General features: G+C 46.8%; 2 protein-coding genes across 5 annotated transcripts in view; both read right to left on the reverse strand.

The window, feature by feature from the left end:
• The window catches only part of LOC118089119 (uncharacterized), a 36,512-nt gene extending 34,476 nt beyond the window's left edge, over positions 1-2,036 (reverse strand). For 2 of the 4 annotated variants that reach the window (XM_088674068.1, XM_088674066.1), the window contains exon 1: positions 1,166-2,036. The gene's annotated coding sequence lies outside the window, so the exon portion shown is untranslated. The remainder of the gene's footprint in view (positions 1-1,165) is intronic. The other 2 variants (XR_015951043.1, XM_088674067.1) reach the window with 2 other exon arrangements.
• A 2,128-nt stretch (positions 2,037-4,164) lies between these two features.
• On the reverse strand, positions 4,165-11,230 carry CDKN2C (cyclin dependent kinase inhibitor 2C). Its single transcript, XM_035124241.3, has 2 exons — positions 10,896-11,230; positions 4,165-6,338 (listed from the first exon to the last, which is right to left on the reverse strand). Exons 1-2 carry the CDS (start codon positions 11,022-11,024, stop codon positions 5,979-5,981), a joined length of 489 nt encoding a protein of 162 aa, XP_034980132.1. The 5' UTR covers positions 11,025-11,230; the 3' UTR covers positions 4,165-5,978.
• Between the last annotated feature and the right edge of the window lie 4,803 nt (positions 11,231-16,033).

Genomic DNA, 16,033 nt, shown 5'->3' on the forward strand with positions numbered 1-16,033 from the left:
GAGCTTACCATCTTAAAGGCAACTGTAGAGTTCTTCAAATGTCAGCTGCTGCAGCACTGCAGTAAAACTAAATATTTCCTTAACGCAAATCAGCACGCTCCAGTACTGACCTTTAATACCAACCTTTCTCCTCCCATGCCTTGAATCCGTTAGCTGAAAATCCTTATGGTTATAAAACACTTAATTCTGAAGATTGGGTTGTATCTCCCTCCCCCCCAGGGTTTATGTTACATAAATGATTACTGCCTTTATTGAACTATAGTATAGTAAATAAGAAAATAACACCAATGCTGTGCTGGATAAACTTCCTAAATCTGTTATTTCAGAAGTAGCAAAAATCGGAACCCCAGAATACTGATTCTTCAATGAAAATGAAATTTAACTAGGAGCACTGGATTAATCAATTGAGCTTACAGTACTTCTCAGTTGCAATGCGGTAGAAGATAGGCTGAAGAGAATAGGTACCCTCTCTTCCCAACAGTTTATAGTCTTCATGCTTTGAATATTTTCCCCAGATGTAACATTATGTCCGTTGGTGCCTTAAAAAGAATAGGCACTACCCTCTGATGTTAATCTATTTTTTTAGATTTTGGGGAGAAGCTCAAGTCCCAAAGCCATTAAGGGGAATGGAAATGTGCATATTTAATAATGTTCTCCTTCTTAACACTGTTTCTCACTTTAAAAGGTGATGCAACAATCAAAACCTAAAACTATGTTGACTACATCCAGGTAATTCAAAGGTGCAAAAGCCTTGGAATCATATTTTTTGAGGTTGCTTTCTAAAAATGGCTTGGCATGAGATCTCACAGATTTTTAACCACCCTCCATTCTTTTCAGCACCCCATTTGGCACTTATCACTTGGGCATCGTCTTCTTGGGGTGGTGACAATGACAAGAGAACATATTTCATCTGGAATTTGAACTGAGAGGGTTCCCCGCTGTTCATTAACTTGGCACTAATGCTGGGAGCAGAATTTGACATAAGCAAGTTGACCTGACTTCCAGGGATGGCTGCTATTTCATAGGCATGTAATATTATAATTTAATTACATCGTATTTCACATGTCAAATCAATATTAACGTTTGTAGGTCAAATTATTATTATTATTATTATTATTAGTAAAGCCAGAGTGACTTTAAAATAACCAAAATCAGAATACTGTACCTCACTTGCCACAAAGCCTGAATACAACGCTGCTTCCTTTCTCTCTCCACGGGATGAACCCGCCTCGAGCAAGGAGAGGCTGCCGCCGCCGCTGCCTGGCATCTCTAATAGTTGGTTTTGGCTTTCCCAGGAGGAAGAGAGGAGCAACTCCCGCTTCCCAGAAGTGCGCAAATGCACACCGCCTCCACGGCATCTTTACTGAAGGAAAACGGCGGAGGGATGGAGTTTCGTCTTCAGAGTTTCCGGCGTCTTTGGCTTGGCTTGGCTTGGCTTGGAGCGAGGGCAGGAGGGGGATAATAACAACCTCTTGCTGATCTTGCGTGGCAGCAGGTTGCAGAGGTGACCTGGGAGCTCCTCGCAGCCAGGTGGGCCAGGCCAGAGGCGAAGCGCGCGGCCTCTCTCCCTCGGGGGTCTCTCCTGCCCTGCCTCCAAGAAGGGGCTGCAGCTCGCTCACGCAGCAGGGCAAGGGGCGGAGGGGAAAGTCCCGCACACACCAGAAGGGCAAAGCCCGCGGAGGAAAGGCCGGCAAAGCCCGCGGAGAAAGCCTAATAAATAAAACCAGACTATCGGCGAAGGCGCGGAAATTTAAAAATGTTTGGACAGGAAGAGCAGGGGAAAGAAACCGTCAAGGGGAGGGACGGGGGGAAAGTAACGGTCCAGAAGCTGCCTCTTCTCCTCCCCTTTGGCCGCTCGGCTTCTGGACACGGGTCGCGGGTGGGCCCTGTCTTCTGCCCTCGCGCCAACAAGCCACACGACCACCGCCCGCCGCCGCCGGCAGATTCGCTCCAGGAGGCGCGAGAGGAGGGAAGGACGCGCGCGGCAGCGGGCGCGTAGGCCATGTGAACACCGACATTTTGAGCGCCTTGCCTCTGGGCCAGAGCGGCTCTTGAGGAAAGGAACCGGCCTTGCATGACGGGATGGGATCCTGCCCCCCACCCGCTTACTTAGGTGTATACAAACGGATTTATCTCCAGGTCAGGAAGCGAGAGGCAGGCTTCAGGAGCGCCAGTACGATAGGCGGGCAACTGTTGGCTGTTATTCCTGCGCCATACCTGGGACGAGGAACCGCTAAAATTACGCACGTCTCCTCTGCGGACGGAGAGCACCCAGGAAGGGCGAGGGGTGTGTGTGTTTGTGTGGATTTGTTCAAATGCTTGGGAAACTGCACGTTTTCAGTTTTGTGATCGAGCAGCTTGCCATTGCCAAGCCTGTCAGGAACCTGGACATGAACTTTATATGCCACACGGGCAGCGTTATTATGCGCGCTTGCACCCCGTGGGATCTATGTGTGCTGAATGTGCATTGGATCGCTGCCCGTTTTACCGGAGCATGCCATGTATTGACTCCCACGCACACTCGCACCCAGCCTTAATCGCTTCAGATTTGACTTGCACCTCCATCCTTTTATGTACAGTATTCAGAAGCAAGTGGCGTTGCTTTCGGATGAACTTGCTCCCACTAAGTCAGCTTCCCCTAATCCCAAACACACTTTCTTGGCAGTAAATCTTGTCGAAATAAATGCCAGTTACTTCCTAAGGCTAAGCCATAGGAGTCCACAGGACTTTTCTGACCTCATTTGCTCTCCCATGGAAGGAAGTTCTGCGGAAATCTATTGGTCCTGTTTGTAAACGCTTTTCCTGATGGTGCTTTCTTGAAAGTAAGTTTAATGGAAACTTTTGCTAGTTACTTTCCAAGACTACAGGAGTTATCTTGTAGCAGGCACACGCTATAGTGCGTGCACGCACACACCCCTCCGCCCAGCGCATCGCAGCCAATTGACATTTTCTTCATCCCTATCTGTATTATTAGACTGTTTATTAAACATTAACCCCGAGACATATGTATTTGTATTCGATTTCAGTGTACGGGTGTGTGTGTGTGTCGGATATTTGGTTCCAAGGATCAGCACGCTAAAATAAGCACCTCTTAGGCCACGATCCTGCACATACTCTAATGGGGAGTGAGTGCAATTGAAAGCAGGCTTGCTTGCGAAATATGGCTTCAACTTGCTTACTTGGCAAAACGCGCTCTTAAAATAATAGTGTTCATGGTACTGAGGATCGTTGCCACTCACCCTTCAGCAGTCCTCTTGGGTTCGTAGCTTAAGACTGCAATCCTATACAGTACACACTTGTCTTTATGTAAACCTCATTAAACTCAAGGAGACGACTTACTTCTGAGTAGTCATGGGAAGAACTGGGCTGGAAAGCACTTTTTTGCCTAACATCTTCAATTGTTTTTGCAATATTTTATAAAGGTCGGTTAGGTCTGTCCTCATGACTAAATACACATTCTTTGCTTTTAGACGGACAATATCCAGGACAAGAGTTCTTGTCGGCTAAAAATAATGCTGGAACTTTGGGGTTTTATTGCTTGTTTGAAAATGAGTGTCCCTGTTCTTCTGGCCTTACAGCCCTGGAACCGTAAAACTCATTTCTGAAACCACGCTGTGTTCATAACGTTTCTTTTGCGCGAATAATGCAAAGCAATAACAAATTGCGAGTAATGCAAAGCAATGACTATATTTTGTCCTCCATGTGTTTTGTTTCTGAAACCATTAGCCAACTCCTGTCGCTTGTTAAAAGGCCTGTCACTATATATACCACCAGATTCGAATATTAATAGTTTAGCTTTTTGGATAACCAAAGCTAAAACTTTTAAAGCTCATTAACCTGGTACAGCTGCATGCTTAACCGACCAGAACTCTCCTTTTTTTTTGTTTAAATCAGATTCTTTATCAAATGGCAAATCCAGGGTTAGGGTTTGGCTTCTGGTTTGCTTTTAAATGGCCACAGTTTGATTTCACAAGAAAAAGAGACCATTCAGTAAAGGATATGACTGGGTTAAATTCTGGCTTGCAGTAAAGGTCGCTGTTTTTATTAGCGGTGGAACTCGCTGTTTTTTAATCTGACCCTTCTGAAACCTCGGTTCAGTGCAGAATAAGCTCGTGCAGTCCAGATAAGACACTCATTTCAGCAGAGAACAAAACTGTCCCGAGCCACTTCTAAAACTCTTTATTTTTTAAATGGGGAAGGGGGAAAATCTCACCAATTTCTGAAGCCTAATATTACAGTTTCGCAGACAGGGAAAGCGACACCGAGCTGGCTATGTTGTGCTCTTGGAAGTAGCAACCCAAAATCTTGAATTAAACACTTCCACATTCCCCCATGTTTATGATAATCACATCCTTCAATGTGTCCTTTCGTTCACAGGGCCACACACCCCGTCCTGCGACATGTCCGATTTTTTTAAAAAAGAAGTTATTTGCTGTACACGGTGAAAATAAAAACAGATCTGCTCCAAACTTCGCAACACATTGAGGCGTTTAATCAGAAAGCAGTATGAGAAGTGAGAGCATTTTAAATATGTGATAAAACTCTCATAGATTTTGTAGTTTATTCCTATGCAAAATAGATGTTTTTAACACCCTTCCTTTTTTTTCTACTGGAAAGCTTAAAAACCAGAACTAAAACAGTCCATTTTAAACCACTTCCCCCCTTCTCATTTTTGCTTTTAAAATATGTTTTAAATCCTTCAGCTTTTATTCAATATAATGACGTTTAAGATGATTCATTGACTTTCTAAAAGCAGGCTTTGACCTCTGTTTTCAAATCTTAACCCATAACAAGACATTCTTGTTCTGGCTTCATTATGTGAGAACAAATGGAACTATCTGGAGTAAATGGTGTTCAACCAAACAAGACTAGTTCTTGGAGCACTCCCCAAAAGGCAGTAAACACAAGCTAATCTTATGAATTAATCTCCATATTGCAAGGGCAGTTTTCGAAACTGGTGTGTTTGTGGTCATATTATTTTGTGAAAAGCAAATTGGTAAAACCTTATTCATGTGAAATTCAGCGAGGGAAAAACTGATCTTTATAAACAAATCTATAAAAAACAAATACTTTTTTCTGATGAATTTCTGAACCTTCGACATTAAAACAAACACCCAGACACGTTTTTGCATCTCTCCCTCCCCTGCCCCAGCAGAGACACACTCTGTTAACCCACTAAACCTCAATCCTAAACACGGTTACTCTGAAGTAAATCCCAATGATTTCAACATAACTTTCTTCAAATCAAGGCTGCAATCCAGGATTTGGCCCCATTGAACTCAGTGGGACTTCCTTCTGAATACACACTGCAAATGGTTTAGGGTGGCAGCCACAATCGCAAGAAAAACAAAATTAAAAGCTTTTGTTAGTGTCACCATCTAGTTAAATATCTAGATGTATCTAAACACAACCAAAGTTCTTATTCCCCTCTCCCTTTTGGGCAAAGAAGCCCTTTTCACATGTCACACACTCCTTCATGTGTTGTTTCATATTCTTTTAACCTTTGTTAGGCAAGATTATATTCAGGGGAGGGGAGGAGAAATCACAGTAAACTTTCAAAGATCTTTAAAAGAAGAAGAAAGAGGAAAGTCATCTGCAAACATAAGGTACTTATGCAAGTTGTGTTGGCGGGGAGAGTTGTTTTTTTAAGGGACGGAATAAACCAAGTAAAAAAAGAATTAAGAGGAGAGAGAGAGAGAGAGAGAGAGAGACCTGCCGTTAGGCCGGTTTTATTCTCCCGCCTTTGAGAAAAGCTGCTGCTACTGGCATGATATTTCTTCTTCTTCTTCCAGAGAAAGAAAGAAAATCACCCCCACTTCGGCAATGGAAGGAAACCTACAATATTTACTGGTGTGGTTTGGTTAAAACGGAGAGACGGGACAGGGGGAGAAGGGGCGAGAGAGGGTGGGCAGGGAAGGCAGAAACTCTCCCTCTTCCTGCCGGAGTCCGAGCAAGCGAGCCAGGCACGGCCAGGGGTTTCAATTCCCTGCGCGGCCCTCGAGCAGCCTGGCGACGGCGCTCCTCCTGTAGAGCTGAGCCAGGTCGTAGGCGGTTTCGCCCTTCTTGTTGCGGTGCCCCACGCGGCTCGCCGTGCGCTCCAGCAGGAAGGCCACTACGGGCAGGTGGCCCTCCTGCGCGGCCAAGTGCAAGGGCAGGTTACCCTCGCCGTCCTCCGCGTTCACGTCCGCCTTGAACTCCAGCAAAGTCTGCAGCGTGTCCAGGAAGCCCGCGCGCGCCGCGTCATGCAAGACGGCGAAGCCGGTGCGGTCCTTCAGGTCCGGGTCTGCGCCCCGCAGAAGCAGCCGCCGCGCGATCTCCGGGTTCCCCAGCTTCATCACCTGACGGGAGAAGGCGGGAAAGACAGGGGCAGGAGGAGGGAAACAAACAGAAAAAACACGACTGAGTTGCGTTCACACGTTACGCGAGCCTGTACCTCACCACAGCACCCTAGGGCGTCCTTACCTCAGAGAGCCGTCGCTTGACCTGGGTTGGAAAACCCAGCCTATCGATTTGTATTTCATTGGGTCGAGGGCTCGCGGCGTGGGGGGGGCGCACCTAACGATTATCCTCCTCTGCCTTCCCTACACCTTGAATACAATTCGATGGAAGAAGGTGGCGCCAGCTGCTGTCTTTTTCGAGCTCCCCTGACTGCCCCGTCCTCAGGGCTCAGCTGTCTCCCTTCCTAAGAGATGCCATCCCGCCCCAGCCCGCTTTTAACAGCTGGGTGAGAAAGGCAGAGGCTCAAGTCTTTCCCCAGGCAGGTGATGGAGAAGTTCCACCTGCCCAGTGACCATTGCCCCTCAGAATTCCTGTGCTGGAAGGGGGAAAAACAAAATTAAAGGAGAAAATCCTACAGAGGCGATGGGGGGATTTTCCTTCCTCTTAGGGTTAGGAAGGATTCTATAGGCTACCCCAGAAGAGTCGCGAGGGAGGGGATCTCTCTGCTGACGCAGAACAGGGAATGATTTAAGTGGCAGACCTACTTAAAATGTGCGGGTGTGTGTTTCTTGGCAACATGCTGACATGATTTCGACGGAGGATCCTGAGGGCGGAGGGCGAAAACGTTCAGGGAACCTCCGTCTGTTTCCCCCGCCAATATGATTCCCCTCAGCCCCTGCGCGCTGACCTCAGCCTTGGAGAGCAGGTCTCCTGAAACCCAAGGGGTTTTGTACCCTAGACCCGTTTCCTTGAGTAAAATAACTTGGTCTTGAGATAAAACTGCTTCCCATCTTGATATTTTGTCCTCATCATGAGGTGGGGCGGACAAAGTGTCTGTTTAGCAGTTGGTTTATTGTAATAAAAAAACAAAAAAAACCACAAAAAAATCCCACCATGGTCGGGAGTCACGAAAGCATTCAATAATCCCACTCTTCCCACCTACCCCCTTGTTAACAACCTTCAAGTGCGATTTAGTCATATCAGAACAGATGATATCAGAAGCCAAGGGCACATAAGCAGGTTGAGATAATACATCGAACTGCACTGACTTGATAGAAATGCAAGCTTTGGGGCATTTACTTTAAATGTGTTTATTGGGGGGGGGTTGCGGGAGGGGGGGCGGACACCATGACACACGGAAATAAAGAAAACGGAGTCAGACCCAAAAGGAAACTCTGTCAGACTGAGCCACTAAAGGTGAAAGTCAGTTCCAATTATGAGAGGAGAGGGCTGGAATAGTACAGTACTAGGAACAGAGCTCTTCTGCTCCTGCCTTGGCAGTGAGCTGCAACACAACCCTATTAGGTCTATATTTTAGACTAAAAAGTTTGTTTGTTTATTATAAAGACAAGACATGAATAATTGAGAACAGCAGGTGTGCTACACCTGTTGACAGTGCACCCTCATGAATGTCTTTACTCATAAGAGTCTTCTACTGTTAGCCTTAATTCCAAGGAAGAGTGCACAATCTTAGTTTCATTTGGTATCTCTATAATTGCAAGAATGCAAATGAACACACATCCTGGTTTCCTCTAATAATTGGAGAGGGACAAACATATTTCTCAAATTCTTAGGCTTTGTTTGAATGGAAAAGTTTTACAAAGTTGTTGGCTTCCCTAAAGGCCCCCCCCTTTTTTAAAAACTTTTTGTGAAAGCACTCCAACTGCCACTAAAAGGATGGCTCTGATGATTCAGCATCATTCATACTTCTTGCTAAGGCAAAGGTAGTCTGATATTGCTATTTAAAAAATAAATAATTTTAAAAATTGCAATATGGAACCTGCATAATATTTTTCAGCACAGGAGCAGGTCTGCCTAGTTCAGAGAAACCCTCAGGCATTCTGAATCTTCACAATGACTTGGGGAAAAAATTGCAGTCAGTTCTTTTGTAATATCACACATTGAAGGTTATGTTTCGGTCAAGTTCTTTTCTTTTTGGAACAGCCAGTTTTGAAGCATGATGTGTTCCTTATTTGCTTTCAATTCCACCCTACCCCCACCCCCAGCTCTGTTCTACCCACTCTTCTTGAAAGGAATAGCAATCTGTCTGTCTGCCTATCTGCTCCATACCATTTTCTACTGCAAGGAATTTTGCCTTCCACTCTGAGCATAAACAAGGGGGAACACTTACAGTAAACAAAACTGGAAAGAGCTGTAAAAATAAGTATGCCCAAAATTTGTTAAGGTGGGTGGGGTAGTGAGAGCCAGACGATACAACAGCAGTAAGTGTGAAGTGGCATCTACAATGTGGGATATTGACTAGGCGATACCTGCATGCTTTGCTGTACAGTATATCATCTGACTTCTCTCAGGCAGGTCTGGGCTGCAAATAGCCAGGAGGACTGCTAAGTCTTCAGGAAATTAATAGTAATGTTAAGTATTTGCAAAACACTCAGCAAGGTGAGTGGCTTCCCAACACCCCCAACACAACAGGTACTTCTGAAACATTTTAAACTCTCACTCAGCAGGGCCTTATGACACCTTGTGCAATTTGAAGTAAGCAAGGAAAGCAGGATCAGGATGTGGAACAAATTTCATTTAGTACACCATTTCAGATGTGAAGGTTGCTGTTGTTTTGACAAGGGAAGGGGACAGATATGAAAGAAAAGGCCTAGGAGGGTAAACCTGACATTGACCAAATCTAAAAGAGAGAGAGAGGCCTGCTTTAAAACATGCAAATTCAAAATGCAGAAGGTGAGGAAGGAGAAAAGGTCAGAGAAAATAATAGTGAAGAAATGCTGTCTGGATGAGCTAGAGACTAAAGCCAAAGTGTGTTTTCACTTTCTTTGGTATAGAGTAAGCAATATTGGGGACTGTGTTGACTATCAACTTTCTCAAAATCTATCATCCACCCACTAGTTTTCTCGGGATTATACATACTGAAAATAAGCAGTCAGCCTCTTCTATGTTTAGCTTTTATTCTAGAGGAGTGTGTGCGTTTGTGTGTTTGCACATTTGGTAGCGTGTGTCAAATCCTTGTTTACGATGAAGGAGCAATAAAAAGTGGGTGTTGGAAAAGATACAAGGGCAGCCAAGAGAGTTCCCTGATCCATCTCTGCCTAGAAAATATGCCCCTGTAATTATTTTTTAAAATGGCAAAATGTGCCATTCAATTGTTGTGATCTGCTCCTGCAACAACTCCTTGTTTCTGCACTTAGAAGAGAAATTGGAGATTCATTTTAGAGGCAGAAACCTACACACACCCTGCTTTACTCAACAACCTCCGGCCCTGTGGGCCTTGAACCTTTCCTATTTGTAGGTCTGTAGAAGAAAAAGAGCCTAGAAGACCTCTGGGCATTGCCATCCCTCTCAGAAAAGGAAATAATTTAAGGATTATTGAAAGGAATTGTAAGGGGGGGGGAGATAGCACACAGGCAGGGTTATTATTATTATTTAACTCCCTTACAAAAGGGGGGTTCTGTTTCTCTCTCATTTTTTTTAGCTCCCACCAACATATGGGACATGTGACAATACTTGGGAAAGTGGATCACCTTTTTTGTAGTTTAAAGCACAAATCCCTTTTCTTTGAGAAGCCTAATCAGTAGTCCCAACTGCACTCTTGATCCTCTGCCTGGCACGCAAAAAAAAAAAAAAGTCGCAGGCTTTCACCTACGTTTCCACATCTCTTGCGTGACTGTTCCCCCCCCCCACACACACACACTTTTCTTTCCCTCGTGCATTGTAACACTTTCAGCACCGTTATACGATGTTCTTAAAAGAAAACATCTTTCAGCGGGTCCAGGATTTTAGGTACTGGAAGGGCTCCAGCTGCCGCCTCTAAATCTAAACACTGGAAATGGGTGTATACAAGGATGGTACCTACGGCAAGGAAATCTTCGCCGCGTAGCGATCCAGCAAAACACTTTAAAAATAATAATCCAGAGATTCAGATCGCCCAACTATTTTAATGTACATCTTAGGTATGCAGTGGAGATAGTAAACTTGGGGGGGGGGAGCGATCACCGCGGGGGGGAGAGAGAGAAAGAGAGCAAGAGAGTGAAGCCCCAAACTGACCTCGCTCCCATCAGCAAGACTCAAGAGAGCACCCCCGCTTTTGGAAAGCTAAACATATAATCGGGATTTCAAAGAATAGAAAGAAGGTGTTTACCGACCTGCACTGTAACACGACCTAGCCCGGATGGTTTCGTTCCCTCCCCCTCCCCCCTCCGCCACTTGCTTCCCTGCCCCAGAAAAAAGGTTTTTTTTGTTTTTTTAAAAAATCGAATTAACGTGTGGACGAGTTTACAGAGATTTTTTAAAAAGCATTACTGACCAGTTTTACTTAAAGTACGTCACTTTAGGGAGTTGGAGCCGCTAAAGTTATAAAATATGGCAACCAACTCGCTTTTTAAAAAATGCTGGGGTTTTTTTTCCTCCCCTCTTAAAAACGGTTCGCGTCCCCGTCAAACCAGTTCACCTAGTGGCGAAAGATTGCCTCTGTCCGTCTGGATACCAACCTGCAACGCAGTCCTCCCAAATCCATTTTGTGCATTGACGTTTACATTATTTTCCAACAAATTAGTAAGTTGCGCTAGGTCCCCTCTGGCAGCTGCGGACGCCAACTCATTCGCAAAAGGTTCGGCCATTCCTTGTGGACGATCGGCAGCGAGCAGATGACTTGGGCTTGCAATTTTTATTGTTATTATTATTACTTTCGCTCTTTTTAGCCGGGCATGGCATCGGAAACTGACAGAAGGAGTGGGGATGTTAATCTTCTGGAGTAGACCTTGTAGTAAATACTCGTAAAAAAGCTCCTTGCCAAAAGCCCGCCCCTTGGGTTCACACGTGATGCACACTGCTGCAGCTCCGCTTGAAAAGCAGATCTCTGCACCTCTAACACGCACAACGCTCCCCCCCCCTCCTGGAGGACCTTGGCCAGTGGGAAATAAATTGATATGTACCCTTGCAGCCAGTGTAATACGCGGCCAGAGAAATACGGTCACGCTAAGCGAAACGTGCGAAGAGAAGCAGAGAAGGTGAAGAACAAGGTGGAGGCGGGGAGGGAAGGAGAGAGGGAGAGAAGTGGAGATGGGGGAAAAGGAAAGGGCTCACCGTTCTTTCCAGCGGAGACTCCCGAGATCCGACGCGCGCTCCTTTCCGCCGAAGAACCTCCACTCGTAGTCTCGCGGGGGTCGCACAAATCAGCCCCCAGGACCTGCTTTTCCTCCGAGCAGCGGCAGCGAAGGAGTTAACCGCAGCCGGAGCTGCCAGACCTGCAGCCCCCTCCCTCCCCCGAGTTTGCTGGAAGCGCAGGAGTCACCCCGCTCCACGCCACTCGACCACGGGCGACGGGGGCTCCGTGGACCCGTCGGCGGCATGCTTCGGGCGGAGCTCGGCGGTCACCAGCGATATCCAGCCTGTGCACAGTCGCGCGCGGGAGAGGAGTCGCCGCCGTTTCTCTCGGCTCGCGGAATCTCCTGAGCTGCTGCCGGAGGAGCGTCCGTGTCTCCTCTCTCCGGGCGTCGCTTCGCTGCTGGTTTCCCCGCCTTCATTCAACCGCGGGCTGCAGCGAGGGAGGGAAAGGTGCCGGGGGGGGGGGGCGGTTCAGGAGCTACCGCCGCTGCCCGCGCTTCTTTGACAGGAGCCTTTGCCTCGCATCGCTCTGGAAAAGGCTGCGAAGAGGCAAAGGCAGCTTCCTGCAAAAACCGCCTGCCGGGGTCGCCCTCTTCGCCCGGCTCTTTGCAAGCAAGCAGCCCCCTCTGCAGGAGCCCTTCGCCGGTCGCAGACCAGGGAAGCCGGCTCTTCCTCCTGCTGCTGCTTCCCCGCTTCTCAGTCTCCTTCTTCTATCTTCTTCTTCTTCTATCCTCCTCCTTCTTCTTCTTCCTTCTCTCTCTCTCTCTCTCTCCTCACCTCCCCCCCCCCCGCATCAGCTTTTTTTGAAAAGGAAAAACATTTGAGCGCTCTTTGACTTGAAACACCCGCCCACATTTTAACGGCAGAGATTTAAGGAGGCGCCACCGAGTTGCCGGCAAAAAGCAGGAAGGCCTTGCGCGGGAGGGAGAGTCCCGGCAAGGGCGCCTCCCACTCGCCTCTTTTCCCCGATGCTGTTGGCGGGCAGCTCGGGGCCGGGAAGGCGGGCAACAGCAGGCCTCCCCGTCCCGCGTCGCCGGACGGACGGGGCCCTGCCTGCTCTCGAGGAGGAATAAAACGGGCCTGGGGCTCGAATGAACTTATGCCGCGCACTTGAAAGGAAATTGCACGCCCCCGCGCACAAGCTGGCGCGCGCATGCCCCTTTTCTTGCTGCTTTCCCTTTGCTGCATCTACCTTTCGTACCGATCCCAAACTCCGCTCCCGCCCAAGCCCCTGTCATCTCCAGGGCTCCCTATAGGGTTTTGACGTCACTGAAGGGCTCTTCTCTAGCCTTAGATACAAGCCAAGCCGCCAAAAGGATGCAAGCACGCTTTTTTAAATCTCTATCTCTGTGTGTGTCTGAAGCTTGCAAGGCTTTTTTGCCAGATCAGCGCAGAGAAGGGTAAAGGAGGCGGGCCAAAAGTTAAGGCTACGTGTAGTGAGTGTGCCCTCCGCGCCACAATCTTATTTTTCCTCCCCCCGCCGCGAAGCAAAATAGCTAATCTCTACTCGAAGATTCCTTTCCTTTTCCTCAGCCCTTGCCATCCGGGAATAGTGACATCAGACCGGTAGAAAGGTAGCTAAAGGGAGGCGATCTGCAGGTTTTCTCTCGCTGGGTCTCCGTTACTAAGGAGACGGCCCAGACAAGGTCACGTTGAAGGGTCAATGTCTCTCTCTCTCTCTCTCTCTCTCTCTCTCTCTCTCTCTCTCTCTCTCTCTCTCTCTCTCTCTCTCTCTCTCTCTCTCTCTCTCTCTCTCTCTCTCTCTCCCCCACTCCACCCCGTTGCCCTCCCGCCAGGCTTGTGTCTACTTCTGCACCTTGGAGAAAATGGAAAGCGGGTTTGTCAGCATTGCTGCTTACTTAATGCAGGAATGAGAAAGAGAGGTGCCCTGGTGTACAAGACAGAAGGCAGTAGGGCAAAATGGGTTTAGATGCCCCTCATATAGGTGGATTTAAATGTATTCTAAACATTATGAGGTGTGGGAGCTGCACCAAACCTAAGTGAGCTGCAGAATCAAGAAGTGAATTCAACATGTCTTTTTAAAATAAGTAAGAAACAGAATCCAGGAATGAACTCCAGACAGGTTGTCCTCTCTGAAAGATACAGTAGGTTGACTCAAAAGTGCTAAATAAGTCCAAATCAGGGATTCCCAAACGTTTTGGGGCCTGGGATACATTTGGAAACCTATAATGTAAGCACCACAAAATACCCAGAAACACATATCACAGCTATAAGCAACACCAACACACCCCAAAACAAATAAAGCACAGACAAAATGAGACAGCCCACTGAAACAGGCAAAAACAAGCATTATTTTTTTTTAAAAAACAACCCTCAAACAAACCAGCTCCTCACCAAATGAAAGAAAAAAGCAGGCAACACCCACAAACAAAGATGGTAAAGCATGCCCACATAGGGCCTAGAACAGGCACCCCCAAACTGTGGCCCTCCAGATGTTTTGGACTACAATTCCCATCTTCCCTGACCACTGGTCCTGTTAGCTAGGGATCATGGGAGTTGTAGGCCAAAACATCTGGAGGGCCACAGTTTGGGGATGCCTGGCCTAGAGCTAGAGGCCTTATAGGGAAAGGGAGGAGAGGATGGCTACATGCCTGCATTTTGCTTTGCAGACAGCCAACCAATGGTGAAAAAAAAGAAAACACAAGAAAACAGACACTTTATTGCAAGCCACTAGTCTTAAAAACCCTGTAGTGCCCACAGGAACCACATTTGGGATCCAAGGCCTAAAGCACATCTAGTTTGTTTCAGTAGGAATAAACCCAGTGTATTTAATATATAACGCTGGACAGTAATTGTTACACTCAATAAAGAAAATGTCTCTGAAAATATATTGTTATTTAACATGCTCCAAAGCTGAACCTCAGCACCAAAACAGAGTTGGAGAGTTCTGGTCAAACTTTCCCCCCCTGCAAATAAAACTACCAACATTCCCATTTTTGTTGTCTCTATTAAGACTTTAATTCCTATACCCTAGTCTTTGTATTGGTAGATGGGTCAGGTGGGTGAATCAAAGGCCTGAGAGGTGAGTCAAGACTCTTAACACTCCAGTGCTAAATATATTTACATAGAGGTAAATATAATTGATTTCAACTGAGTCTACTTGCATTTCAATTGCTTTCAAAGGAGTCTATTGGCTTCAGACACCAGGCCCAAACATGACACAAAGGTTGGCAACTTGAAGCCTCCTGTGTGGGAATACATTGTAGACAACCACCACAACTGGAAGCAATCAGTCTGGTTGTGTATTCACAGCAGTGACCAGAGGAGGAATGATCGCTGGGAGGAGCACAGAAAGAATAAACACCATGGTCCACCTTCATCAGCACAACTGCCCTAGCTGCAACAAAACATCCTCTCCCATATTGGTCTCTACAGCCACAGCAGTCACTGTAACCATAAGAGCCAACTCCTAGGGGCTTAGGTCCTTTTGCCCCTCCCCCAATAAAATATTTTCGGGGGCACCACCCCCAAAGTTGATGGGCATTGACATTCAGATGGTGTGTGTGCACCGCCTATTGTGATCAATATGCAGGGCGGGACTTACTTGGCCCCCCCCCCAATATTTTATTCCAGTTGGCATCCCTGCTTCCATGCACTCTCAAAATTTGCTCTGAGGGTTGGGGGACCACCTGGAACAGTTATTGGTGGTGTGTAGGGGGCTACAGGGGGAATAATGAATGAATGAATTAATGAAAGTATGGTTGTAAGTGTCAGATTCCACCCCATTATAGGTAATCAAAACAATTGTTCATCTAACAGGGGTCCCCAAACTAAGGCCCGGGGGCTGGATGCGGCCCAATCGCCGTCTAAATCTGGCCCGCAGATGGTCCGGGAATCGGCATGTTTTTATATGAGTAGAATGTGTCCTTTTATTTAAAATGCATCTCTGGGTTATTTGTGGGGCCTGCCTGATGTTTTTACATGAGTAGAATGTGTCTTTTTATTTAAAATGCATCTCTGGGTTATTTGTGGGGCATAGGAATTCGTTCCTTTTTTTCCCTTCAAAATCTAGTCCGGCCCCCCACAAGGTCTGAGGGACAGTGGACCGGCCTCCTGCTGAAAAAGTTTGCTGACCCATTCTAGTAGCATATTGTGTTGCTTACAGTGAGAGACATCTTATGTCAGGTCCATAGAACTTGACTGTCAGCTGCAATTCCATTATGCTTATTATCCCACTGAAATGATGTAGGTTGGACACGCAAATGTAGATCAGTTCAGAGTAGCTAAGAGGCCTCCTTAGGATAGAACATGACCCAACCTGATTCCTATTGGTGCAACTGTGTGACCTGCTCCTGATTGTGCTCCTTTTTTACACTTGCTGTACTATATTTGACAGAGGATAACAATGTTGGCTCAGTAATATCAGCCTACGTTGTTGTGCTGGTGCAGCATTGTGGCTCAGCCAGCTCCACCAGCACAGTGGCACAAGCAAAAGTGCTAATGCAATGATAATTGTGTCCTATCCTGCATCTGATATCAGTTGTGCTAAGGTTGGTGTGGC

The sequence above is a fragment of the Zootoca vivipara genome, chromosome 7, assembly GCF_965207765.1.
Source record: "Zootoca vivipara chromosome 7, rZooViv2.hap1.1, whole genome shotgun sequence".
NCBI classification, from domain to species: Eukaryota; Metazoa; Chordata; class Lepidosauria; order Squamata; family Lacertidae; genus Zootoca; species Zootoca vivipara.